This window comes from Pelodiscus sinensis, chromosome 5 (assembly GCF_049634645.1).
Source record: "Pelodiscus sinensis isolate JC-2024 chromosome 5, ASM4963464v1, whole genome shotgun sequence".
NCBI lineage: Eukaryota > Metazoa > Chordata > Testudines > Trionychidae > Pelodiscus > Pelodiscus sinensis.
The window spans coordinates 5,100,123-5,125,508 of NC_134715.1; the positions used below are offsets into that span (position 1 = coordinate 5,100,123).

At 49.4% G+C, this 25,386-nt stretch overlaps 1 protein-coding gene across 4 annotated transcripts in view; it reads right to left on the reverse strand.

The window, feature by feature from the left end:
• Window positions 1-7,411: 7,411 nt before the first annotated feature.
• The window catches only part of RBPMS (RNA binding protein, mRNA processing factor), a 76,204-nt gene continuing 58,229 nt past the window's right edge, over window positions 7,412-25,386 (reverse strand). For 3 of the 4 annotated variants that reach the window (XM_075929337.1, XM_075929335.1, XM_075929334.1), the window contains 3 exons: window positions 17,113-17,182; window positions 10,817-10,925; window positions 7,412-9,041 (listed from right to left, as the gene is read on the reverse strand). In XM_075929337.1, coding sequence (XP_075785452.1) covers window positions 17,120-17,182 — 63 coding nt within the window. In that variant the 3' untranslated portion in view covers window positions 7,412-9,041; window positions 10,817-10,925; window positions 17,113-17,119. The other variant, XM_075929336.1, reaches the window with a different exon arrangement.

Consider the following 25,386-nt stretch of genomic DNA (forward strand, 5'->3'; position numbering starts at 1 on the left):
GACCCTGACATTGGGAAGACAGGTCCTGCCGCCTGAGGGCATGTGGCCATCCCCAGAGCAAGTGCATGACCTGCAGCATCCCTGCCACACAGCCAGAGCCTGGGGGGAGGCTGTAAACATCCCTTGTGTCCCAGGGAACATAGAATTCTAGAACGGGGACCTCATCAAGGCCAGTCCCCTGCCCTCACGGCAGGAGCAAGCGCCATCTAGATCATTCCTAGCAGGTGTCTATCCAACCTGCTCTTAAATATCTCAGAGGAGGGAGCTATCGCAGCCTCCCTGGGCAATTTATTCCAGTGCTTCACCACCCTGACAGGAAGAGATGTCCGGTTGCGGTCTCCCTGTGCCTGCAGAGCGGGGTTATTTCTCTCCACTAACTTTTCCCATTTTCTTTATTTGTTACTAGTTGCTGTTTAATGAATGATATTTGCTTTGAACTGTAGTGATCAGGGAAATGTCCAGTGCAGAGAGAGCATACTGGAGTAGGGACATCCTGGCCTCTGCCTGAGGTGACCATGGTAAGACTGGGGGTTGAGCCCACCTCCCGGCAGCCTGGACCCAGCCTTTTTGGGGTTACAAAGACTCTGCCACATTCAGAAGAGTGGAAGGGAAGCCCCTGAGGTCAGGCAGGCCTCTGGGTCAGGGGAGTGTGAGCGGAGAATCGGATACCTTGGCTAGCCAGTTCCACTGGAGTAGCATATAGGCCAGGAAAGTCCCCCACAATAGCAGGACCATTGCCCCGCTTACACTTGTTGGAAAATGGAAATAGTGACTATTGGTAGAGCTCCTGGCCTGGAGCAGGGTTTTTCACGTCCTTTGGAATGTCTAGTTGGTTTGGTTTTGTGTGTAGTGTTCAGCACATGACAGCTGCTGCTTTTTTATGCTGATTCTTTGAGAGGGGAGTGGCAGAGAGAGCACTCGGGACAGAGTTGGCCTGCGATGCCCAGCAGTACACAGCCAAGACAGCTAGTCATGTTTGGCAGTAGGTCAAGCTGTCGTGTATGGAACGATCAGGCGTGTGTTATGGGTTTACACTAACCTGTCTTTTTGTGCTCTTTCCTCTCCCTGTAAGGATCCCACTGATCCCCACGTTTAACCTTCTCCTAGATCAGCAATGTTCAAGAAACTTGCATGTATTCAGCGTCTGCAGGTGGCTGCAATTAATGCTGATTTCCCCCCACCCACTCCCCCCAAAGTCTCCTGCGTCTACCTTATTCCCTAGAGGCTTGGCAAACGGTGAGCATCTGGTAAGGTGATCCAAAACCTGGAATAAGTGTCGGAGGCATTTCATCCAGACTCCTCCCTTCCCATCCACCTGGTGTGGGCTTCTGTGAGGGGAGCGAGTGTGCCCGCATGCAACGGAGCAAATGACAGATATTCCATCGTCTCTTCTATAAAGTCACACGTCACAATTCTCAAAACAGCCAAAGGGTCCTTGGCTCTCAATTGAATTTTCTGGAATGTGAAAGAACTCAGCCCTCCAGAAAGGTGAACTCGTCCCCACTGACTCTGTGGATGCTCCAGGACGAGTATTCAGGAGAAAACACAGCCCCCGACTATTGCCCCCACATCAGCTTCTCCCCTTATCCCCAGAGCCTTCCATCTGCTGGCAGCTGCCACCCCCCTCTCCCTTCAGCATCTCTTCCTTCCTCTCAACACCTTCCTCCTGCCATGGATCAGCTGTTTTGTGGGATACAGGAGGCGCTGGGGGGGGGGGGGGAGTGAGGCTGTGGCATACTTGGGGGGCAGGGTGGATTCTTTGAGGAAGGGGTGGGGCAGAGAGGGGCTAGCTCAGGAGAATCCTACATCCCCCCCACCCCCACATTGGAACAGTGGTAGGCAGCCATTGAGCCAGGTGCAACCCATGGGGTTCTGTGTGTGGTCCACGAGACATTCTGTTCACCGTTGCTCATGCACAGGATTGCCAGAGTCCACTGGTTTCTGTCTTAATAGATTTTTTTCCTACCAGTATTACAAAAATGACATGTGTAAAGCCAGGGCACATGCAGTGAGGTGAGGGTGCTTGCACACAGCACTGAGTGAGAGCCGTGTGCTCCCTCTGCATCCTGAGGGTCAGAAGCCAACAAAAAATAGAATGGCTCTGGAATTGCCCATTAAAGACTTGGGACCATATCGTACATCTAGTGGGGTGGGACTATTTATGCTTTTCTCTGGTACATGTGTCCTGTTCTTGTGTGGATTCCTTTTGGACCTCCACAGACCGAGTAAATTCTGTAATTGGTTTCTCCATTGATTCAGTTGCTGTCCCTCATCATGCCCTAATAATTCTTTGAGTAAGATCAGACCTAGGTATGAAATAGCCTTGTAGGTGGAAATTGATTCCTTCACTTTTTATATAGATCCCTATTCAAAGCATTTATTGAAAGAGAAATTGGCCTGTTCCTATAGACCTTTTGTTTTCAACCTCTTTTTCATTAGTGAGCCCCTAAAAAATTCCAAATGGAGGTGCAGACCCCTTTGGAAATTTTAGCCAGGTTCAAAACCTGGTAGGGACAGCCTTTCATGGACCCTTAGACATAGTCCACAGACCCCAAAGTGAAAACTGCTGCTGTAGATAAATGTACCCTCAACATAGAACTAGAGAACACTAGAATTGGAAGGAACTTTGAGAGGTCATCAAGTCCAGTCCCCTGCATTAAAGGCAGGACCAAGCACCATCTAGATCATCCCTGACAGATGTTTGTACAACCTGCTCTTAAATATCGCCAGTGATGGAGATTCCTCAGCTTCACTAGGCAATTTATTCCAGTGTTTAACCACCCTGACAGAAAGCTGTTTGAGTGTCCATCCGAAACATCTCATGCTGCAATTTAAGTCCATTGCTTCTTGTCCTCTCCTCAGAGGTAAAGAAGAGTCATTTTTCTTCCTCCTCTTTGTAATAGGCTTGTAGGTACTTGAAAGCTGCTCTCATGTCCCTTCTCAGCCTTCTTTTTTCCAGACTCAACAAACCTGATTCTTTCAATATTCCTTCATAGGTCATGTTTTTTAGACCTTTGATAATATTTGTTGCTCAGCATCTTATACCATTCTGTTGCAGGATGTGCTCAAAGCTGATCATTGGGACACTCCACTAGAAACCGACCGCCATCCTGACATCGAGCCATTGATCACTACCCGCTGGGCCCTGCCTTCTAGCCATCTTTCTATCCATCTTACCGTCCATTTATCCAATCCACATTCCCTTAACTTGCTGGCAAGAATATTGTGGGAGACCGTATCAAAAGCCTTGCTAAAGTCAAGGTGTGTCACATGTTTTCAGAGAATGTCCAGATAACTCCAAGATCTCTTTCTTGAGTGGTAACTGCTAATTTAGGTCCCATCATTTTGTACATATAGTTGGGATTGTTTCCCAATATGCATTACTTTGCACTTATCTACATTGCATTTCATCTGGCATTTTGTTGCCTGGTCACCCAGTTTTATGATATTCCTTTGTAACTCTTCACAGTCTGCTTTAACCTTAACTATCTTGAGCAATTTTGTATCATCTGCAAATGTTACCACCTCCTTGCTTACACCTTTTCCCAGGACATTTATGAATATGTTGAACAGCACTGGTCCCATGACAGATACTTGGGAATCACACTATTTACTTCTTTGCATAATGAAAATTGACCATTTATTCCTACCGGTTTCCCCCTATTGTTTAACCAGTTACTAGTCCATGAGAGGACACTGACATGCTGCAGTAAAAAGCTTACTTTGCTTAAGAGCCCTCGAGGTGGGACCTTGCCAAAGGTTTTCTGAAAATTTAAGCACGCTCTATCCACTGGATCTCTCTTGTCCACATGCTTGTTGATCTTTCAAAGAATTCTAGTAGATTGGTGAGGCATGATTTCCCTTTACAAAAGTCACATCGACACTTCCCCAATGCCTTGTGTTTATCCATGTGTCTGATAATTCTGTTCTTTGTTATAGTTTCAGCCACTTTGCCTGGTGTTGAAATAGCCTTTTTAAAAAAAAAAAAAAAATTGGCAACACATTATCTATCTACCAGTCATATGGTACAGGGGCTGACTTTTCCCCATGTTGACACTTGGACTGTAATTGAAGTCTCCCTTTAACCTTCTCTTTGTTAAGCAAAATAGATTGAGTTCTTTGTGTATGTCTAAACTGCAATAAAAGACCCACAGATGCATTAACTACTTCTTGCAAAGTTGCTGCAATTGAAGAATTCTTCCGTCTCCTCCCTTGTCTACAGAACTGCTTGGGAGTGCAGGGAACAGCTGGATTTTACACGGTTGAATAAGAATACTAACATGCCGCAGTTTGTAGTGCCTCTGATATATAATTCATCACAATCATTCCAGGTTCTTAGAGAAAGTAGGAGACAAGTTAGCTTAGAGTCAGCCCAGCTATGGAAAGAATACTCAAGTGGCTGCAGTAGGCCTGCTCCTGTCATTTCTTATATGTGCAGACAGATGTAGGCCAGGCACAGGGGGCTGCTGAGGAGGGATTGCAAGCTAACGCTGATTAGAGGAGGTAATGGCAATGACACCTGATTATTTCCTGCTTTGTTTGCTCGCTGCTAATGTTCCAGCCTGGCATTCAGGCATGTGCGGTTGCCTGGAGAGTGCTAGCAACAGCAGCCACATCCTGGGGAGGGGCGGTGGCAGTGAAAATGGTGTTTGGCTGATAACTTTGTTTAGCTAGTTCCTGCACACAGGGACTGCCCTGACTGCCTGTCTTCACCGAAGCAGTGCACAGGATCTTTTTCAGGGAAAGCAGCAATATGCAGCGTTAAGAATACTTAACAGCTAGTGTATGCTCACACACACACACACATTGGTATATATGGTTGTGACTACTTTCTTCCACTATTTGATCTGAGGAAGTGGGTCTGGCCCACGAAAGCTCATCATCTAATAAACCATCTTGTTAGTCTTTAAAGTGCTACATTGTCCTGCATTTTGCTTCAACTGTCCTACCAGTCATTGTTCTTGTAACCAGTCCAGGGTCTGGATCAGTCTGGTGGCCAGACAGGTTGATCACGGGTAGAGAGGAACCAGGTTGTGTCAGTCGCAACACGATGCTCTAGGGGAAGGCTTGGCGCACAGCTATGGTTTTGTTTCTACTGGTGGTGCACTTTTGCACATGGAAAAGATTAGCACAGCGGTTCCCAACCTTTTCCAGATGAGGACCCATTTTGACAATTCAGGAAGCCTTGGTGACCCAAGGCAATTCAAAAACAGGGGGAAGAGGAAAAGCAGAGCCACCTGGGAAGAAACTTGGCGACCCTTTTGAAATGTAATGGTGACTCATATTTGGGTCCTGACCCATAGGTTGGGGAACCCTGGAGCATTGATCCGAGGCCCAATTGCAAAGACCTACTGCTACTAAGCTTCCTAAAGGGGACTGGTATGTTTAATTAGCATTAGTCTGTATATTGGTGATTTTTTTTACACATTGGGCAGATTTATATCTGTATATATTGTGTGTAATAATGTGGAGCCTGTCGGGGGCTGTAAATATGTAGGTGGCGTAACAATGACTTGGGACACTTAATGAGTGTATTTTTCTTATGTACAGATGTTCCAGCCTAACCAGTCTCCTGGGATTTTACCTGGTGTTAAGAGGCCAGCATTGGCCCTGGGATTCCAGCTTTCCACCGCATCCTGCTGTCATTGGGTAAGTACCCCTTTTTCCAATACAAAAAAATATATAAGTACCCCCAGTACCTACCGTTTTCAGACACACATACACACAAAATCTACCATTGCAACACATTTGTTTAAACAACTTAATCATAGCCAGGCGGGCGATGAAATGTTTGGGTGTCAAAAGTACAAAAATAATAAAGCGCTATAAAACTTAAAACAAAAATTCAGTTTTCTCCAAATTTCAGTTGTGTTGACGTTACCCCTCCCCCCCCGAAGTCTCTCAAGTACCCCATAGGGGTTCAGAAACACGGGTGTAGGACATTCCAGCAGTTCCGCAATGGGTTCCCTTGGTCTTTCAATACCACTCTTGCTTGTGGAGACCCATGGAGATGTTAGGTTTTATTAAATGTGAGGCATATGAGCTCTTGCAATGCCAGGCATTGGAACAGCCAGTGCCAGTCGACTACCTAAGCTGGTTACCCCTCCTATAGAATTAGCAGTTTTACCTCATGTGACTTGTACTTTGCTCTAGTCTAATGACATGCCTAACCTCCTGCTCTGTGTCTGCCAAAAATTCTCTTCTGAATGGTAACTCTCCTGTTCACCTTGGGGCTTCCTTAGTGTGTTACAGTGAGAATAGCTTCCCAGATCCTGATTCTCAAGTCCGTCTGTAATGTGGCACGCGCAGTGCTTTCCCCACAGGCGCAGGCCACGTTTTAATCTGTTTTGTGGCATGCCAAATTTGTGCTGTGGGTCTCAAGGCTCTTTCACCAAGATGGCTCTTTTCAGCAGTATGTTGTTTTAAGCATCTTAGAGCCTGGTGGAGCACATAGGGACACAGCCGTTGTCAATCCCTTTTATAAGAGCAAATTCTGGTGCAGATTTACGGCCAGTGTTTGAAATGTGTTTGGCTCCCGGGGGAACACTCCCAAGTTGCTTTTCTCAGAGGGAACTGCTGGGCACTTTTGAAAAATCTGGCCCTTAGGGGCAGATATTTACTGATATTTATGTGCCTGGAGATACAGGTCGACACATAGTGGGTTTTCTCCAAATTGCCTCTTACCTAAGTCCCACTGCAGTCAAGTGGAGTTAGGCACCGAGCGCTAGCTATATGTGGGGTTCAGGGCACTATGCACAAAAGGTGGGTCCTCAAAACTGTTGCTCAGCTGCCACCTAACTCTTTATGCACCAGGAATGTCCATCAGCGAGCATATGCAAAGACTTCTAAGTCACGTTGCTCGGTGCCTGCTCACACCGAAACCCCGAAGGTTTCATGAATGTGGCAATTCCCGTGCTTATCTTGCCCACTCGAGTAGGTGTGCTCAGATTTCAGCCTGTAGCCTTCTGGTTAGGGCACTCACCTGGGATGAGGAAGACCCTCCTCCAGCTGTCATGATGTAAAGACTTGAACCTAGATCTCTTGTATCATGCATGAATTCCCTACCCACCGGCCTACCAGGTATTCTAGGGTGCAGCTTTCTCAAACACTCCTGTGGATGATGCTCCACTTTGTGTGACTACTGAAATAGTCACTGGAGTAGAGCCAAATAGTGCCCTAAACATCAGTTTAGAGAGTCCTTCACATGCTTTCTGTGAGTGTTTAGGCCTTTGAAGCTGGCCCTTAGTGTATGTGTCTATGCATTTACCACGGCTAACACAATGGGAAATCACATCACAGCCAAGCCAAATGGGCCTTAAAAATCAGTCCATAACCATTTTAAAAACATGACCTCCATGATGTACGTGGACTGGCCATCCTGCCATAAGTAAATCAACACCCAAAGCTGTGATATGTTATAATAATAGTTTTATTTTTTAAAAATTACAATAGAAAAGTACCTTTAAACATATTTCAAAAAAGCAGAGTAGACAATGGATGTTTCTTTCCCCTATTTCCCAAAACAAGTACAGAAAATCAGTTTTCTAAAGAACTAGTCTATTGGTTAGAATGGTTAGACCCTTCTGTTTAGATTTCTTTAAACATGTGTAGTAGAATTTAATTTGTTCTCTCAAGGTAGAATTGGTATTTTTCTGTTTTCTGCCTTCAACTACTATTGTGGTTTTAGGAATGAAGAATTCTCGACATCTGCATTTCCACAAAAAACTATTGTGTTGTTATAAAAACACTGACATCACTAGGTGTTCAGCACAATCTGACCAAAACTATGGGGGAACTTGTGAGCACGCTTTCACAAAACTTGTCAATAGTCAGGTCCTTCTTGAACCAGTCAGTACAGTCTGCAGCACAGCATTATGGGAGAGTGGTCAAGAAAACAAGAACTCATTTTTATATTATTCCTATGCAAAGGGAAAAGCAATAGGGAAAAGGAATGTACTGTTAAAATAAGCTTCTTGTTGCTAATACAGTATTCTCAGTAAACATCACAAATATTGCTTCAGGATCATGACTGTAGTAAAGAACAGAGTTAGCAGAAAATGCCAAAGCCTCCCTTCTTGGCTTCACTTTTTCATTGAAAAATACCAGTATATTACCTAGATAACAAGGAGCTGGACAGGAATAAACTATTTAGAAGGCCACAATTCAACACAGCACTGAAGCATAACTAAGTATGCACTTATTAACTTCAACTAGACTCTAGCACGTTCTTGAGTGTGTTGCTGAATTGGGGCCAATTTTTCCCCATTACAAACAGTTTACATTGCCAATACAAATTTCAAGCAGTTACTGGAACCAGCCCTCCCTGCCCCTGAAAAGATGTGAGCCAGCAAATGTAACTGTGCATGCAGTAAGCACAGAGAAAGTTCTCGTTCATAGCAGTCTCCATGCATGGCTTTTTCCAGCTCTCTGCTATACTAAAGCCTCATGCAGCAAGCTGGAACTGTACCCGTAAGGTAGAAAAAGTATACTAAGTTGTTTTCTGATTGTCCTGCCTGAAAGAATATGGTACACTTGGGACTAAAACCCTAATACTGTAAATACACTCAGATCTGTAGTTCAGCACATTTTAACTCGGCTCTCGCCGAGAACCAGGTCTATAAAACTAACAAGACACTTCTTTAAATTTGAACGAGATTTAAAAACATGTCTTGAAACATGCAGCTTAGAAAAAAGAAAAAAAAAAGAGAATCTTAATTGCACGCATTCAAAAGTCAAGCACAAAAACTGTGATCCATCCCAGCATTAAGATTGCTACACGCATATTTAGTATAAAAATACTTGCTCTTTTTGCTTTGATGGTTGGTTTTTTTTATGTTCTTGTTTGAAAATACTTTTCAAACTCTACAGCAATGACAGTCCAACCATGCTTTCACAAGTAACACTCTCTTCCTTACAATAATACAGTGTAGAAAAGGAAAACGTTATTTTGTATGCTTTTTTTTCTTCTATGAGAGCAGATGTGTGATAGAGGCTGTGGCAAAGTCTTGAAGGAATCAAAACTTGTGTGAGGTTTTTCAAGCCTGCAACAATGGAGAGGAATGTGTGTTAGAAAGGAGTTTGAGATCTTGGAATGGGGGAGATTAAAAGTAACTCCATTTGAAGAATGCTTCCATGCATCTGCATGCCAGTAGTATGTGTCTGAAGAGCTGTCAAACATATCTAAATGAATGAGCTCTCTGGGCACCTGTAACAGGGAGAGAATATTTGTAAATGAAGACATGGGTATGTTGGGGGGAGGGGTGTACTTATGTACAGGGAATAGAAGGCTGGTAGAGAGGGAAGGTATTACCATATAATAGACACATACACTCGAAGACCAAGTTTTGTTTTAAACTTGCTGCCTATTGATTTGATTGGATAGTCTCTGGCTCGTGTGTTACGTGAAAAGGTAAACAACACTTCCTTTTTCTTTATACCTATTGTGAATGTATAAAGCTCTAGCATTGTCTGCTTAACTGTTTCTTTTCTATGCTGAGTATTCCCAGTCTTTTAATCTTTTCTCATATTTTCCCTCCCCCCAGGGTGGTAAATGTACATTGTGGTTATTATTAACATATCTGCGTCTTGGCCCAAATGCTGTGGACCACTCAGGACTAAATCAAGAACTGCCTCTCCCCTTATGGGTTCCAACACCAGCTGCCCCAAGACACAGTCATTGCTGGGATCTAGAAATGTTACCTTTGCATCCCATCCTGTGGTGTGATACAGAGCCAGTAATGTGGGGACAGTTGAAATCAGCCAGTATTAATTACTGAGTGTTCAATATTTTTTAGCCTCTCATCTCCTTGATCATTCAGACTCCATCACAGTCCTGGTGAGGTAGTCTGTAGTATACTCCTCCTGCTGTACTCTTTATTATTCAAGCCTGGAATTTCTATAGCGGTTCTGTGATGCAGTTTCATTCATTTAAGAGGTTTACTGCATTTGACACTATGTATTCTTCCTTTCCATATAGTGGGAACTCTCCCACCAACATGACTTATTTCTTACTCTTCCCCTGGTATTACTCTGTCATGTAGATTATCATCAATGTCACCAAGTTTTGGTGATGCCTCTTCTAACGCCATTCTCATTTAGTGCCAGCTGGTGAAGTTCACCCGTCTTAGTATCGAGACGTGTAGCATTTGTACAGAAGCACTGTGTTGCTGCTGAGTTGTCATGTGATGTAACTCTTTTACTCTTTAATAGGATTCTTTTTTCAAACAACTTTCTCTTCAGTGGTGACTTACACTTCATCAGCTTCTATCCTCTCTGCTTTAGCAGACTGTACAGAATCCCTATTTAATAGAGTCTTCCCAAAGGGTAGCTCTGTCCGAACTGTGAGCGCCTCCCCATCTGTAGGTTTTCTCCAGCCCCTAGTTTTAAACATCCTCTACTGCCTTTTTAATTTTCCATGCCAACGGTAGGGTTCCATTTGGGTTTAGGTGTTGCCCATCCTTCCTGTACAGCCTCCTCCTTTAAAATACAGCTGCAAAGTGCTTTGCATGGCAGACAGGTGGCTGTCCAGCTCAGCGCCCAGCACATGAGCTAATGGAGTGTATCTCCTCTCCGGGCCCCTGCTACTGCCTCTGTGCTGTTTGCCACACTGAAGCAGAAGCCCGGTGAAGTGCCAGTCCCATGATTCACTGCACTGGACGCTACATCCACAGGGCAGACCCGAGACACTACTACTCCCACGTTCTGACTGGAAGCACCACTGCAGCTTAGGGGGTGAACAAACTGACCCTGCTTGTTTGCTGCCAGGAGAGTTTCATCTCCAAAGCAGAGTGTGGTTTCACGACTGTCTCTAACTTACCAGCACACTGTAGTTTTGCAGGCAGGCACGAGAAACCAGTAGCCATGTTCATCAAAGGCTCCATTAATACCCACAAGACTGATTGTAGCCACCATCACACACCTGATACCTGTGAGAGGAAAAAACAGTCAGAAACTGCAGGGGAACCATGTGTGTCCCTGAATTGACCCTGAGTCTGGAAATCCAAGAGGAGGAGCACCAAATAACAATGAACTTGTTGCCATTCATACTACACTGACTGTTTCCACACTGGGCTTGAATAAGATATTAACTGATTAACGCACGACAAAGCCAATTTCCCCTGCCTTTCACATTCACATTTTCACATCAAAAACTATGAATGGGACACAGCCAGCCCCCTTAACTTAGCTTCATTAACACAGGACCTAGAGTTGGCAGGTTATACACACACACACACACACCCCTCCCCCCCTTTGGATTCTGTTATTTCCACGCCAACTCATCTGGTGAAGTGGCTTTTACCCACAAAAGCTCATAATCCTGTATATTTCTGTTAGTCTCTAAGGCAGGGATGAGGAACCTTTTTTGGGTCAGGGGCTGCTGACCCACAGAAAAATCAGTCGGGGGTAGCACACAAGTGAGAAGCAAAAGAACCCAACCCCTCACTGAGGTGGCCTCCAACTGAGAAGCAGACTCCCAGACTTAGGAGGGCCATGGTGATAATCCTGGCCGACTGGCTGGAAAACAGGGGCCACAGAATGTCCTGTAGGACATCTAAGCAATTCCCAAGGAGCGCTGTCAGAAAAACATCCCCCTTCACTGAAAAACTGCCAGAGATGGAGAATCCATCACAACCTCAGTAAACGGTTTCAAATTTCCCTCATTATTAAAAATGGACACGATTTCCCATCTCAGTCTGTCTGGCGTCAACGTCCAGCCGTTGGTTCCTCCTAGATCTTTCTCTGCCAGATTGCGAAGCACATTATTGAACTTTGGTTCCCCCAGGTAGGCGCTTATAACCAGTGATCTAAGTCATCCCTGAACCTCTCTATTAAAATCAATACATTGAGCACTTTGAAGTGGTCACTGGAAGGCATGTTTGCCATGAATTCTTCTTGGAGCTCTTCTCCGACCCCTCTCCAATGTATCAACGTCCTTCTGGAACTGTGGGCCCAGAACTGGACACAGGTTCCAGCCGCAGTCAAACTAGTGCCAAATGAAGAGGTAAGTAACCTCTCTGACTCTGCCTAAGCTTCCCTTGTATGGATGTTCCAAGATGACATGAATTCCCTCGGCCACAGTATCCCGCGGAGAGCTGATGTTTAGCTGATTACCCAGCACGACCCTCACTGCTATCCAGGACAGACTCCTCCATCTTGTAAGTATGGCCCACATCCTTTGTTCCTAGATGTACGCAGTTAGATTTAGCCATATTAAAAGCACACTGCTTGCACCCGACATACCCAGCAATCTAGATAGATCTGATTCAGGGACTTGTCCTCTGTGTTTATCCCACTCCCCCCAATGTATGCCAACTTGATCAGAGTTGGTTATATATTTTCTTCAAGGTCATGGGTTAAAAGTGTAGGGCCAAGAAGTGATCCCTGAAAGACCCCACTAGACACAGTCCCACTTGAGGATAATTCAGTGCTTACTATTAGATGTTGAGGCTTGTCAGCCAGGTAAAGGTTTTATTCTAGCTTTTGAATCAAAATGCCCTGCTGGGTCTACGATTACAGCAACAGTGTTACCTTAACCAAAATTGTGATCTCATCAAAAACAGGAATCAATCAGTTTGACAGGATCTATTTTCCTTAAATCCATATTGCTTGGTATTCATTATATTCTCCTCCTTTAATTGTTTATTCATTATAATAGTACAGTATTCTATGATTTGACTACATCTGTTTTTTCCCAACTACAGAATGGATATATTTCTTGAACTTCTTTTTTATGCATTCTTATTATGGCTACTGTTTTGATCTAAAAATGGTCTAGAATTCTTTTTGTTTCGAATATACTTAAAAATCTCATCTTATTGTCCTTAATGCTACTGGCCGTGATTTCTCCTAGTATCCCGTGGCTTCCCTGATCATTTTTTTACAATTCCTAGTCATTACTACCAACTTCCCCCTCCTGCCACTGTAATGTATTTTTATTTTTGACACTTGCCTTTCTTTCCCCTCTAAACCAGGTCAGTTCTTTAACCAGTATGGTTTTCTTCCTCTATTGTTGGATTGTGTCTTTTTGTGCATCTTGTTTGGACTCTCTCCCTCCCTCCTCCTCCCCCAATATCCCTTTCTCAGTCTTTCTGTGCACACGCCTCATGGCCATGCCTGCAGTTTAACTCTGTAGCTGTGGTGAGGGCTGCTCGAATACTGAGGGGGAGCATGTGCTGTGCTGTGTCGGGCAGTGATGCCAGTGTGTGTGAGACAGACAAAAAGGCCACCTTGAAATGGACTGTGTGCACAGTGGCTGCAGGGGGAAGCTTTGCTGCAGATGGTGCTTTGCTGCTTTTCAGGGTTTGCTGTTTTGTGATAACAGCAGGCACATGATGTTCAGACAGAAAAGTGATTTTTATGCCTTGGTGGAGCGTAGTTTTCAGATGTGCGCAACCCCTGCAGCTCCCGCCTGCTAGCCAGACACCTCACAGCAGCAACGCTGCCCAGCTCACAGCGTTAGAGGAGCAAGCTCTAAACCCAGAGGCCTGCCAGCAGCATCTGTCCTGGGCCTGCCAATCCTCACACCCTGGCCACAAGCACGGGACACTGGACCAGTATGGAACACGAGTCGCTGGCCAGATCAAACACAGCAGTGAGCCCAGCCGCCCTGTCACAGTGCAAACCTCGGGCAGCCTCTCCCCAGAAACCATCAGTGGCTACACAACTGAGGTACAAATCAACAAGCTGAGCCCAGGAGGAGCAGCTGTGACTCCGGGTCAGTAGGACACAGAGGAGCCTCCCCCAGGACGAAGTGGGAGAGAGCGACAAGTGGAACGTCAAGTCGCTGTCTCCTGGGCAGCGCAGCAAGAGGAGGGAGCCGGGACTGGAGAGGGCTCCCCATGGAGGCGGCCTGCAGAGTCTGGACATTTACCGCTATTGCTCGCTTTGAATGGCAATTTGGGCCTCTGTGCCGAGGGCATCCGCAGCTGTCCTGCCCGCACCCCATCACCAGGCTGCTGTTTCTCTCTGCCCCTTGTGTGCGGAAGGAGACGGGCTCCCTCCGGTGAAGTGCAGGGGCTTTTCTCTTCTGGGTCAGGTCGTGCCACAGCTGCTGGAGGGCGGCAAGGGAACTGCTAGTACCCCGTTCCCAAATACGACTTTGGGTCCGTTCCGACCAGCAGTGCAGGGGCGAGCATTCAGGCTGCTTCCCGAGCATTCAAACCCAATTCTTCATGCATCCCTTTCGAACGGGCAGGGATGGAAATAGCCCCGGGACACTGTGTTCTTTTCTACAAAGTACCAGGCCGTGGAGGCTTAAATGCGACAGCCATAAATTGAGGTATCCGCTAAGAGACGTGGGCCTTTGCCAAGTGGGGCTCGTTCCAGCAGTGCCAGTTCTGATCTGTTCCCAGGGCTCCAGCTGGCTGAGCAGGCCTGAGAAGAGCCAAGCTACAGCTACAGGTGGGCGGGGGCAGGCCGGGACTGGGAGTGGCAGCATCTCGCCAGCTGTTCTGCAATCTGTCCAGCTGCTGAGCTTTGATGTCTCACTGGGGCACAGGACCCGCACCTGCATATTACAAGTGAGTGGGGGGACAGGGACAGCCCCTCTTGTTCATTTCTGTGGGGCAGGCCAGGAGGGTTTTTTGGAAGGTGCAGCTAGATGATGGGAAGGGGTAGGTGGGTTTGGAGCGATTTGGTTTAAAAGTACCTCCCAACATGTGCCTTTGCCACTGGCATTTCATCTGTCACTGCCATGGCCGTGTAGGCTGGCTGGCTTGTAAGCTCTTCAGGGCATAGGCTGCTGCTTACCCTGTGTCGCGCAGGGAGGCCCCTGCAGGAGTGCTATCCTGCCTTGTGGGCATGCTGGGATTGAGTCTGGAAGGAGCTTGTGAGTCAACAGTGTTGTAAACTGCCTTGGATTGGTCCTTGCGTCGGGCGCTGGACAGGGAACGAAGGCCCCATGATCTGAGGAAGACCATCCAGGAACAAAAGGGACAGAGAGTTGCCCGTTGTACCAGGGCCGTCTGCTCCTTCGGGCAACCCAAAAGTGGGAGGGGGTGCGACCGGGAGAGCTAGCAGACTGATGTGGGGAAGCAGCCCATCAGCACCTCATGTTTGTCCCAAACTCAGCTGGCCAATCTAAAGGGGGAAAGCCTGGAAGAGGGGCTGGTAACCACAGCAGGCAGCTGCAGGATCAGAGAGGGCCCGAGCTGTAACCAGACTTGAAACCGGACCGTCACTTGTGTGGCTTTTCGCACACTTGTCTGTCCTGTGTGTGAAGACACTAAACAGAGCCCTGAAGCCGGAGCAGGGCCCTGGGCATGGCTGCTTGTCTAGTTCCAGCTGGTGCCTGAGAGCTGCCGGAGGATACAGAAGGCAGAATGCGAGGGTAGCGCTCCACGGCCCCGGGAGAAGCACAAGTCCTGGAGGGGCTGCAGCACAGGATCACTGGGCGGGACGCTCCGCCCAGACTCCAGGAGCTGGCAGCGCTGGGTGACCTGGACGTGTCTGGTGAGACGACTGCTGAACCCTTCGATCTGAGCTGACTTGCTAGGAGCTTAGGCTGACGTGCTGTGAAAGAGGCTGAAACCTGGGAACAGCTGGGTAGAGGCACCAGCAATTACTACTGGCCTGGTCGTCTCCCTTCTCGGTTTTAATTTCCACCGTTTATTTACCCACCACTGGCTGCAATATTTGCAGACTCTGACTGCTCTTCCAAGCCTGACAGCATCAAAAGACAACGCTGGTATAAGAAAATCAAGTCCCCCCTGTGCTCAAGGAACCACATGTGGTTTTCATTTGTGGGCACTGGTCTGATCGGCTCCAAGAGAGTTTTCATTAACTTTTAATAAGACACGCTGGTTGTCTTTGGTCAGGGATGATGTAAAGGGGAAGGAAGGATCCAGGCATTTCAGGGACAATGGAGCCTCCTGGCTTCCTTTGCAGAGTCTGTCCAAGCCGCATTCTGCATGCAGACGTAGAGTCAGAGATTTTGAAATGGTCTCCTAGCCTGACCACCTCTCTGTTTGCACCAGAGCACGTATTTTAGGAGAGCAGCCAGACGTCAAGTGATGGAGAATCCGCCTGCCCCTCGGTGGTTTGTTACAGCAGGCAATCCCTGTCGCTGTTCAACACTTGCGCCTTCCTTCTAGTCCGAGCTGCCAAGCTTCAGATTCTCGTTCTGCCTTAAGGTTAGAGCCCCCAGCTCTCAGCAGGTGCCTCCCCGAGCAGGTACTCCTCCGCCTCCTCGGGAATGCGCACACACGCCTGAGCTGTTTCAGTATCTCGCTGACGGTACATCAGTCCTGGGGCTCTTCTGTGAACCCTCTCCAATTTGTCAGCAGCCTTTGGACACCGTAAGCAGCCCTGGTCTCGCTGGTGTCACAAGCAGAGATCGCTGTGTGCTCATGCAAGGATCTTCAGCAGGGTGGCGTTGGTGGTCTCCATCCCACTAGAGCTGCTCCGGAAGATTTATGCGACTCTGCATGAGTCTGGGCTGTATCCCCCCAGAGCGTTCACGGTGGCTCTGTCTCTCAATGAAATGTGCGCCGTGCTTCCTTAGCAGTGGAGGTGTGGGGAGAGGGGAGCCATTTTCCAGCACACTATGGTGCAGTATTGCTGAAATGGGTATTGGTATCTCAGGTAGGCTGCCTTGGATGCTGGGGCCATTGGCAGGGAAAATCTCTTCTCCTGTCGTTCTCTCCCCCCCGAGCTGGAAAACTACATGAAGGGCTGCCCAAATATGTCAGCCATTGACCAGGGCAGCAGCGTGTGGGGTGCCCCTCAACAGGGCAGGGCCTGCGGTGGGCACGCGGGGTGAACAGACCCCACAAGGGACTCCTCATGACAGAAGTGTTGAGCACTGCAAGCCCCTGCCCATGCACAGCCCTCTCTGTACCTCCCCACAGCCTCCTACCAGGTGCCAACAGGAATGTGACCGGGGGTCCCAGCTGCGCATGGGGCACAGGAACCATGGTGCTACCATGAGCCCTCCGCACACCCCCGCCATGGTCTCCGGCGCCCACCCACAGCTGCGGGTGCTCCTTGTACAGCTCCTCCCATGCCTGGGACCTTGCAGCACTGCCAGGAGCAGCGGCACAAAGGCTACTGTGGCAGGACATGCCTTCCCTGTGGGGACTGGGGCCAGGAGCGCTGCCCGCGCCAGACACTCACACAGCGTTCAGCAGAACTGACGGGACTTCCAGCCCTGAGTAGCAGCCTCGGAGGGAGGGAGCCAGCGCATCTGAAAAGACAAAGCGAGGAGAAGTGAGACGTGAGCTGGAACGCCCTCCCCCCACACCTCAGCTCCTGCCCAGCCCCCAGCCTGGGTCTCAGCCAATGTGGCCAAGAGCTAAACACCCGCCCCCCCAGTTGTGGCAGACCCCGCATTACAGCGTGCAACTGTTTCCAGTGGAGCCCTGTGGCACGGCTGATTTACCCAAGGGCCAAAGGCGGCACTCCCTCGGGGGGCGGAGCTGTGCCGGTGCCCAACCTGCGCACCCTGAGTTGGAGCGGCGCCTTACAGGTCATCTTGTGCTCGCTCCCCTCTTCCCACCGCCACCGTGTGCCACAAGGGCCCCTGCAGAGCCCGTGCCTCCTGACGGCAGCGCTGACCCAAGCAAGAGGCATCGGGGTGGTGCCTTGCTCCCTTGCCTTCGGCCATGCCCCTCCCTGCCCTGCCAGCAGAGGAAAGGAGAGCAGCAAGGCCTCTACCACCGCAGAGGCCCCCTTTGCACTGGCTGACCCGCCCGGTGCCCGTCACGCCAGCCTTCGGGGTGACTGCCGACACCGTGCCCTGCCGCAGGCTCCCGCCACGCTGCGGAACCTCGTCTGATCGGCCGAGTGCCTGCAAACAGGCTCCGCTGACCAGCACAGAGGCTCTGCCATCTCATGTTGAGCTCAGGTCTTGGGGGGGGGGCCCCCCCGAGAGCCCAATGCTGCAAAAACCACCAGAGAGACTGATTGATCTGGGCCGACGCTTTTGTGGGTCGGCTGCATCTGATGAAGGGGTTCTACCCACCAAAGCTTAGGCCCAAATCCATCTGCCAGTCGACCCCTCGCTGTTTTACTCTACGCCCTGCCAGCGGGCAGGGTCCGTTGTCACTTGCCACACACGTGCTGCTGTCCTTGTAGCCACGGGCCAAGCCCACCGTCTTGGGTCGGTTTGCAGAGCGGTAACTCCCTGGCACTCCATCCGCACCCCCTTTCCTGCTGCCCAAGGGGGCAGGGATTCCGTTAGCTCCACAGGGCACACGGGACTGACAGTGGGACACCCTGTTCAGCGACTACAGCCGGGCTCTGCAGAGAGGGCAGATCTGCTGAGCAAGGAGGCGGCATCATTTTCACCCGGCCCAGAACTGACTTGTAGCACGTACAGGTGACTGCAAGCTTGAGGAACTCTGGAGAAGCTAGTAAAAGGCTGGCTTCTCCCTCCTTTGCTGGTGGGTGCTCCTCCCTCGAGGGTGGAGCGTCTTCCCACGGAGTACCCACCACTACTCCAGCACCGGGTGAAGAAAGAGGGAACACACCCTGAAAACTGCTCCGGAGAATTTTGTCAGGGTTGGCCTGGAAAGTTGCTTTTCCTCTCAGAGAGAGAGCACCACGTCCCACAAGGGCTGCATTAGGACTGGACTCTGCCGTGTGAGGCGCTACCCTCATGTCGCCGAGCCTGCTGCAGTAGACTGTGCTAATCAGAAGAAGGCCCCGTCTTGCCTCAGCGTGTGCCTCTTGCTCTCTGTCCCCGGCCAGGCTGTGAAGAACAGAGCCCACCGCCCCCAAGCAGAGGCAGTGGAGGGAATCGAAGGACGAGACAAAATCCAAACCTGCTGCCGTAGCTTGCGCAATTTACCTCTATTCGAGGGTCTGAAAGTCTGTGTCCGAATCCTAGCAGTGGAGGCAGACTTTCTAATACAGCTTCACCCTCCAAGTATAAAGCTTGCAACCAGCCCCGGCTTTTCTGGGTTTCGTGCTAAATGATGACCAGGTCACTCGGGTGAGTTCGGCGCTTCGACTTCGAAAAGGCCTATGGTAGCTGTCTGATGCGGGACGATTTGGACTGTGTGGTTGGGTCACTGGAAGCCAGGGAGTCACTGAGAGATGCCAGGATGTAAACACTGGTGAAGTAAAACAGGTGAGGGTTTCAGGGACCCTTCCACATTGTTCTGAACCTTCATAATGATGCTGCCAGCTGATTTCATGACTGCCCCGTGAGGCTGCTGTGCACGAGTGCTGGAATTTCCAACTTGAAAGCACACTTGTGCGCACACAATTTGTGCATGCAACTACCCTGCTAGATGTCTAACGGCTCATTTGGATAGGCAGCAATTACCTGGACAAATGATGAGCCACAATTTTGTGCATTCATTTCCAAATACACCTTTTGATATTTCATTGTTCTCCCTTGGCACGCGTCAGTTTTTGGCTTGCAGGTCAGTGGCACAGAAGGGAAGGAGACGCTGAGGGATAATGGGACTCGGAAGAACCTCGGTACCATGTGCAGCACCTGACATGGCCGCCCCTCTGCAATGGAGGGCAGAGATGTCAGGAGGCTGCTCTGCTCATGGCATTGACTATTTGTGCCCAGGTGAAAGCCACGGATCTCGCTGAGAGCGCTCTCCTGACGCAGATGGCCTGGAAAAACATTGGTAAACTCTGAAGTATCCTGATAACCACTGGCCTGAAAAATGGGGAAAGCTGCTCTGCCAGTCGAAGCAGTTGTGCTCAAGAAAGGTGGCACCGATTCGTAGGTCATGAGACGATCTAGCCTAACCACCTGCAAAGCACAGAGGAGACACCCTCCCCCCAGGGAGTCCTGCAACCAGCCCGGTGGTGGAAATGGGGCATGTCTCTCTGAAACCCAAGTTCTATCTTAATTTAAAGACATAATGTGAGGGCGAAGTCACCATATCCCTGGATCAGTTGTTGCAGTGACGAGTTACTCTGGACAGAAGATAGACATTTTTAACAGCAAGTCTGACTTTGTCTAGCGCCAGCTCCCAATCATTGGCTCTTGTTCTGCCTTTGTCTGCAGGACTGCAGAAACCTTCACTATCCGAGGTCTTCACGTGTAGGCCTTGATTAAGTCACTTTGGAACCTTCTCTTGGATAAATTAAATAGCTTGAGCTTCTTCGCGCTCTCCTGTAAGGTTGGTTTCCTAGCTATTGTCTGTGCCCTCTCTGATGTATCAAGATCTTGTCTGGTTGGTTTTCTTCCCAAGTGCAAACACCATCTCCTGTAATGGTCTTGTTGAGGTCACAGACACAGGTAACATTGTCTCCTGCTTGATACTCCCCTGCCTACATATTCCAGGCTCATGTTCGCTTTCAGACCACACCCCATACCATGAAGTCTGGTTCGGATTGTTTACACCAGGATTAACAAATCCTGTTCAGAGTCAGTGCTTTCCAAAATAGCGTTAAGCGAAAACTCCATTTGGCTGTTAACACGCCTGTCATTTTACATCCATGATGTTATACAATTGCTTTTATCAGCTGATCTTGTCAGCGCATCCAATAGCAAGGTTGTTCGACAATACCTGTTGTCCATAAACTCGTGCTGGTTGGTCTGAATTCTGCTGCCAGCCTTTACTGATTGATGTCGGGCTAAGTGGCCTGTAGTTACCGTGCTAATATTAATACCGGCTCAGCATTCGCTATTTTCCAATCGCTGCAATGCTCCCAGTGTTCCAGGGATTGTTAAAATGAATAGCAGTGTTCCCGAGAGCCTCTCATTCAACTCCTGGGTGCAAGGCAGCTGGTCCACCTGACTTCAAAATATTCAACTCAAGCAGTTGCTGTTTGTGGTGCTTTCGCTTATGGAGAAAGGCCCCAGGGCAGTGTCTGTATGTAGCTGGGGCCGAAGTTCATGGTCGTCTCTGGGCGTAGACACGGTGTCCTCAGCCCCGAGGCTCTTGCACAGCCCGGAAAATCACCAGGTGTCCTGCAGGTGCTGGAATCCTAGGACAGAACCCTTTGCAAGATGCCAAGCTGTCTCGTGCTGGCTGCTCCCGACCCCACCCAAGGCGGTGGCATTGCCATTTGATCCCATCCTTCTCCTCGCCCCATGTCCTTGCCACTATTAAATCAGGCTCCCGATTCCCTTCACATTCTCCCTCATGGGGTCTCTGCTGCTCCTCACAGTCCCCATGCCCATCAGCCCCACAGGCAATCTCACTGGAAACAAACAGCAGCTCATGCTGCCTGGCTCCTAAACAGCAGCCGTATCCGTGCTGAGGGAAACCCGAGTGCCAGTCAAACATTCAGACAGGGCACCCGGCGTCTGGAGCTAGGGTTATTGCCATCGCGTCTCTCCTCTGCCTGGCCTTGCTCCCCAGAGGGTGAGGTCATGGCTGCGTGTGAAGCAGCAGAGGAAATGGGAGCTTGGCTGGCTGCTTGGTAGAAAAGTCTGGGCTGAAAGGAGATGCAATTTGTTTAACGGCTACTGAGCTTCGCGGGCACTGCCTGGGCCCCCCTGCAATATTGGGGGGGGACCTCCCCCTGACTTATGGCTTGCTGCCTCTGAGTCCAGGAATTCAAGAGCAGAGCTGGTTGCCTTGCTGGGAGGGGGCTTGCGACTGCCGCGGGGAGGATAACGGTGTGTAACTGCTGTCAAGTGTCTGGGCGTAGTGGGTGGAGGTCGGTGCCACGCGGGGACCCAAACGGCTGAAGAGCAGATGGTGTTTTACAGCGAGGCAGGGCGGAAAGGGTGACGAGGCAGGCTCCTGGCTGAGTCCCACGGCTGTGCCTGTGACAGCTCTCTTCCACCACGCTCATCTTGGGACCTAGCAGCAACAGAAAGGGGTCTCGCCCTGGGTACGTGCTAGCCCTGAGTGAGTGGCTAGAAGCCAGCTGTTCTTGTGTGGGACTTGGCTGCCTTTAAGCACCCTGCAGTGTCCCTGCATGGGACAGGCCGGTGGCTCTTTTACCTAGCGGGGGTGCCATGCCGTGCAGCTCTGACCACCCAGCCTCCGAGGGGGGTGCGCAACTTCTGCCCCAGCCTGCATGTGGGTCGCTAATTATGGCAGCTGCTAATTACTGCAGCACTGCTGGGAGCCCATGTCGTGCACCCGGCACCTCTCTTCTGCCCTCAGCATGTCCCCTACACCGGGCATCACTGGGGCTCCTTGCCCCCCGACGTAGGGCTGTTGAGGCCCCGTTATGGCACTGGCCTTTCTAATTGGCATAAGGGCGGGCGTGAGGCGCTCGCCCTGGGAGTGTGGCCAGGGCCTGCGCGATTGGTAATAGCCCCAGGAAAGGCTCCAGTGTCAGGACAGTCGGTTGCTTAGTGAATACAAATCAGCAAAGTACTGGGTGGGAGCACGGGCACAGACGCGGCCCCTTCACCTCCCAGTCACACGGGCCCAAGCTTCTGCTCTGGTTTGCCATGGGCCCAGCCACACTGCTCATGTGAGCTACCTTTTCCCACAGGCAGTCAGGGAACGTTTTTACCCCCGGGTGGGAATTAAGGGAGGCATGGGACAGTTTTTCACTAATTTGTCATTCCTCTCCTGGGGGCTCTCAGCAGCTCTGGTACTCACTTAGACGGCGACTCCTCAGCTGTTCGCCACTAGGAAATCGTGTAGCCAGCCGCATCTGTAGAAGCTCTTGACCATTAGCCCTGCAAACCATTAGGGCTGCAGCTGTGTTTTCATTATGCTGAAAAGGAGCTTACGTGAAGAAATACCAGAGATAGCAGCAAACGTTTTGGCGCTTTCCCTTCTATGACGACGACTGCGGCTGTAAGTGCCCTTCAGCTTGAAGAATTTCAGGCATTTGCACAAATTGAAATGCTGGCACAAGGACGATTTTTGACAACACACGGCAACGCTATACAACAGTTAAAGACAAGAGGAAGCAAAGGATTTCCACCCCTAAATGAGTAGGTGGGATGCCTAATTCTGCCAATTAAAATGTGGGACATTAGATGTGAGCTCTAATGGCAAGAAACGACCATGATGCTCTGACACCACACCCGCTAGAACCAGACCTGTCCACAACTGAGCGACAGCATCCCAGGGCCACACGTAGGCATGTGTAGTCAGGCTCCTCCTCCAGCAGTGACCCGGCCTAGTCATGCTTCACCAGTGAGCACTTGCTCAGTTAGTGCCAGAAGAGTTGTGCAGAGATCGTGCTGGCTTTTACATTCATCTGTGCATGACCTACCCCTGACTCTGCTCCATTTCCCAGGACTCTGTACAAATAAAAGCTGTGAAGTGGCTGATAAAGGAGCAATAAAGCTCTCTCACACACGGTTAGACTTGCCGAAGGTGTCTATTAAATAATTCTCGAGAGAGAGAGAGAAGGGAGAATTGCATTGCTATCTGTAGTCCCTTGTAATTCACTAACCGAGTAACTTTTTTCCTTTTTTTCCCTGTGTCTCAGCCACACTGCAGATGCTACCTGCCAAATGCTATTTGACAAGGCAAGAACATATCTGCAATAATATTTAGCATCTTTCTTCCTGTAATTAGCAGTATCTGAAAATATGGACATGCGGCCAAATCGGAAGTTTGTTTTTAAAGCAAAGCCGCTTGCGCAACCCTATTGTCAAATAATGTTGGAGTCAACTCTCCTCCACACAAGTGCTTTCAGGTCACCAGCTACCCCACTGCAACGGTCTCAAGGGCTCTACGTTATTTAACTTTCTTATTTAAGTTAATTGGGAATTAAATACTAGCTGAATGTTGCTGAGCAGCTTTAGCCGTTGTTTGCCTTGACAGGATAACAAGCCTTGTGGATGGGGGGAAGCGGTAGACGTGGGATACCTAGACTTGAGTAAGGCTTTTGACAGGGTCTTGTGTGCTGCTTTCATTAAACGAGGGAACTCCCACCTCGATGGAGGACTATAAGGTGGATGCAATAACTGGCTGGAAGCCTGTTCTCGGAGGGTTGTTCTCAGTGGTCCACAGTCACGCTGGAAGGGCATTAGAAGCGGGGTGCCAAACAGATTAGCTCTGGCTCAGGGGCGCTTCAATATCTTCATCAATGATCTAGATGACGGCATAGAGCAGCAATTCCCAACCGCCAGGCCACGTACTGCTCACAGCCAGGCCACGGCAGCTGTTGGGAGGGGTGTGTCCTGCCCCGCCTCTCAGCCAAACAACCAGCGCCAGGATCTGTTCCTGGACACGGAAGAGCACTTTGCTGCACAATGGGAGGGCAGCACAGCATCCTTAGAGCAGCTGTGACCCAGGCAGCAGTGCTCAGCTGGGAGGCAGCCCAGGGATAGGTGAGGGGAACAGGGCAGCCTCTGCAGATGGGTGCTCTAAGAGGCGCTGGCACTGGGGGGCTCTGAGGGTGGGAGGCTGACACGGGGGAGGACGGGTTGGGTGCAGAGGATGCTGGGGTCAGTGATCTGCGCTGGGTAGGATGCTCGAGGGGTTAGGGCTGGGGCTTTTGGTGGGCTGGTATTTTATTTGCATAATGAATATGCAAATAAAATGTTGCCAGTTCACCCAAAGTTTGTGAATGGTTTTGCCAGGCCCCTGTATAAAGAGAGTGGGGACCACTGGCAGAGCGAGTACACTTACAAAGTTGGCAGCTAACACCAAGGGGAAGGATTGCAAGTGCTTTGGACGACAGGATTAAAATTCAAAATAATCTGGAAAACCAGAGCACTGGTCTACAGTAAAGAGCATGAAATTCAAAGTCCTCTGCTTAGGAAGGAAGAGTCAGTTGCACAGGAACAGAATGGAAAATGCCAGCCCCCCAAGCAGTACTTCTGGAAAACAAAGCAATCCATTCTGGGCTCTGTTAGCAGGAGTGTTGTGAGCAAGACATGAGAAGTCCTCCTTCCACTTTACTCTGCGCTGATTAGGCCTCCAGTGGCATATCGTGTCCAGTTCTGGGTGCCACATTTCAGGAAAGATGTGGACAAACTGGACGGAGTTCAGAGATGCACAGTAAAAATAATCAAAGGTCTAGAAAACATGACGTATGAGCAAAGATTGATGGAATTGGGATGATTTCGTTTGGAAAAGCGAGGGGACCATAAGAGTTTTCAAGTACATAAATGGCTGTTACATGGAGGAAAACTGTTTTCCTTCACTGCTGCGGATAGGCCAGAAGCAACAGGCAGCAAGAGAGGGTTAGTTTGAACATTCAGAAAAGCTTCCTGTCAGGGTGGTTAAACACTGGAATAAATTGCCCAGAGAGGCTGTGGAATCTCCATCGCTGATGATATTTAAGAGCAAGTTATCCAGGCAGGGATGGTTCAAATCCCTGCTGTCCAACAACACTGTAGTTACATGTGGCTTTGTGGAGGGAGCTATGCCAAGCTGAGCAAGGGGCAGCCAGGCGTGCTGAGCCTGGTGGCAGGCCAAGCCCACAGCGAGCACTCGTCATCCATATTTAATTAGTGCTCGCGCTGGTTAATTTTTAATTACTGCACTCCTGCTGTCGAGGGCCATTAGGGGCTCCAGCTGCAGGTCAACGAGCAGAAAAGTGACT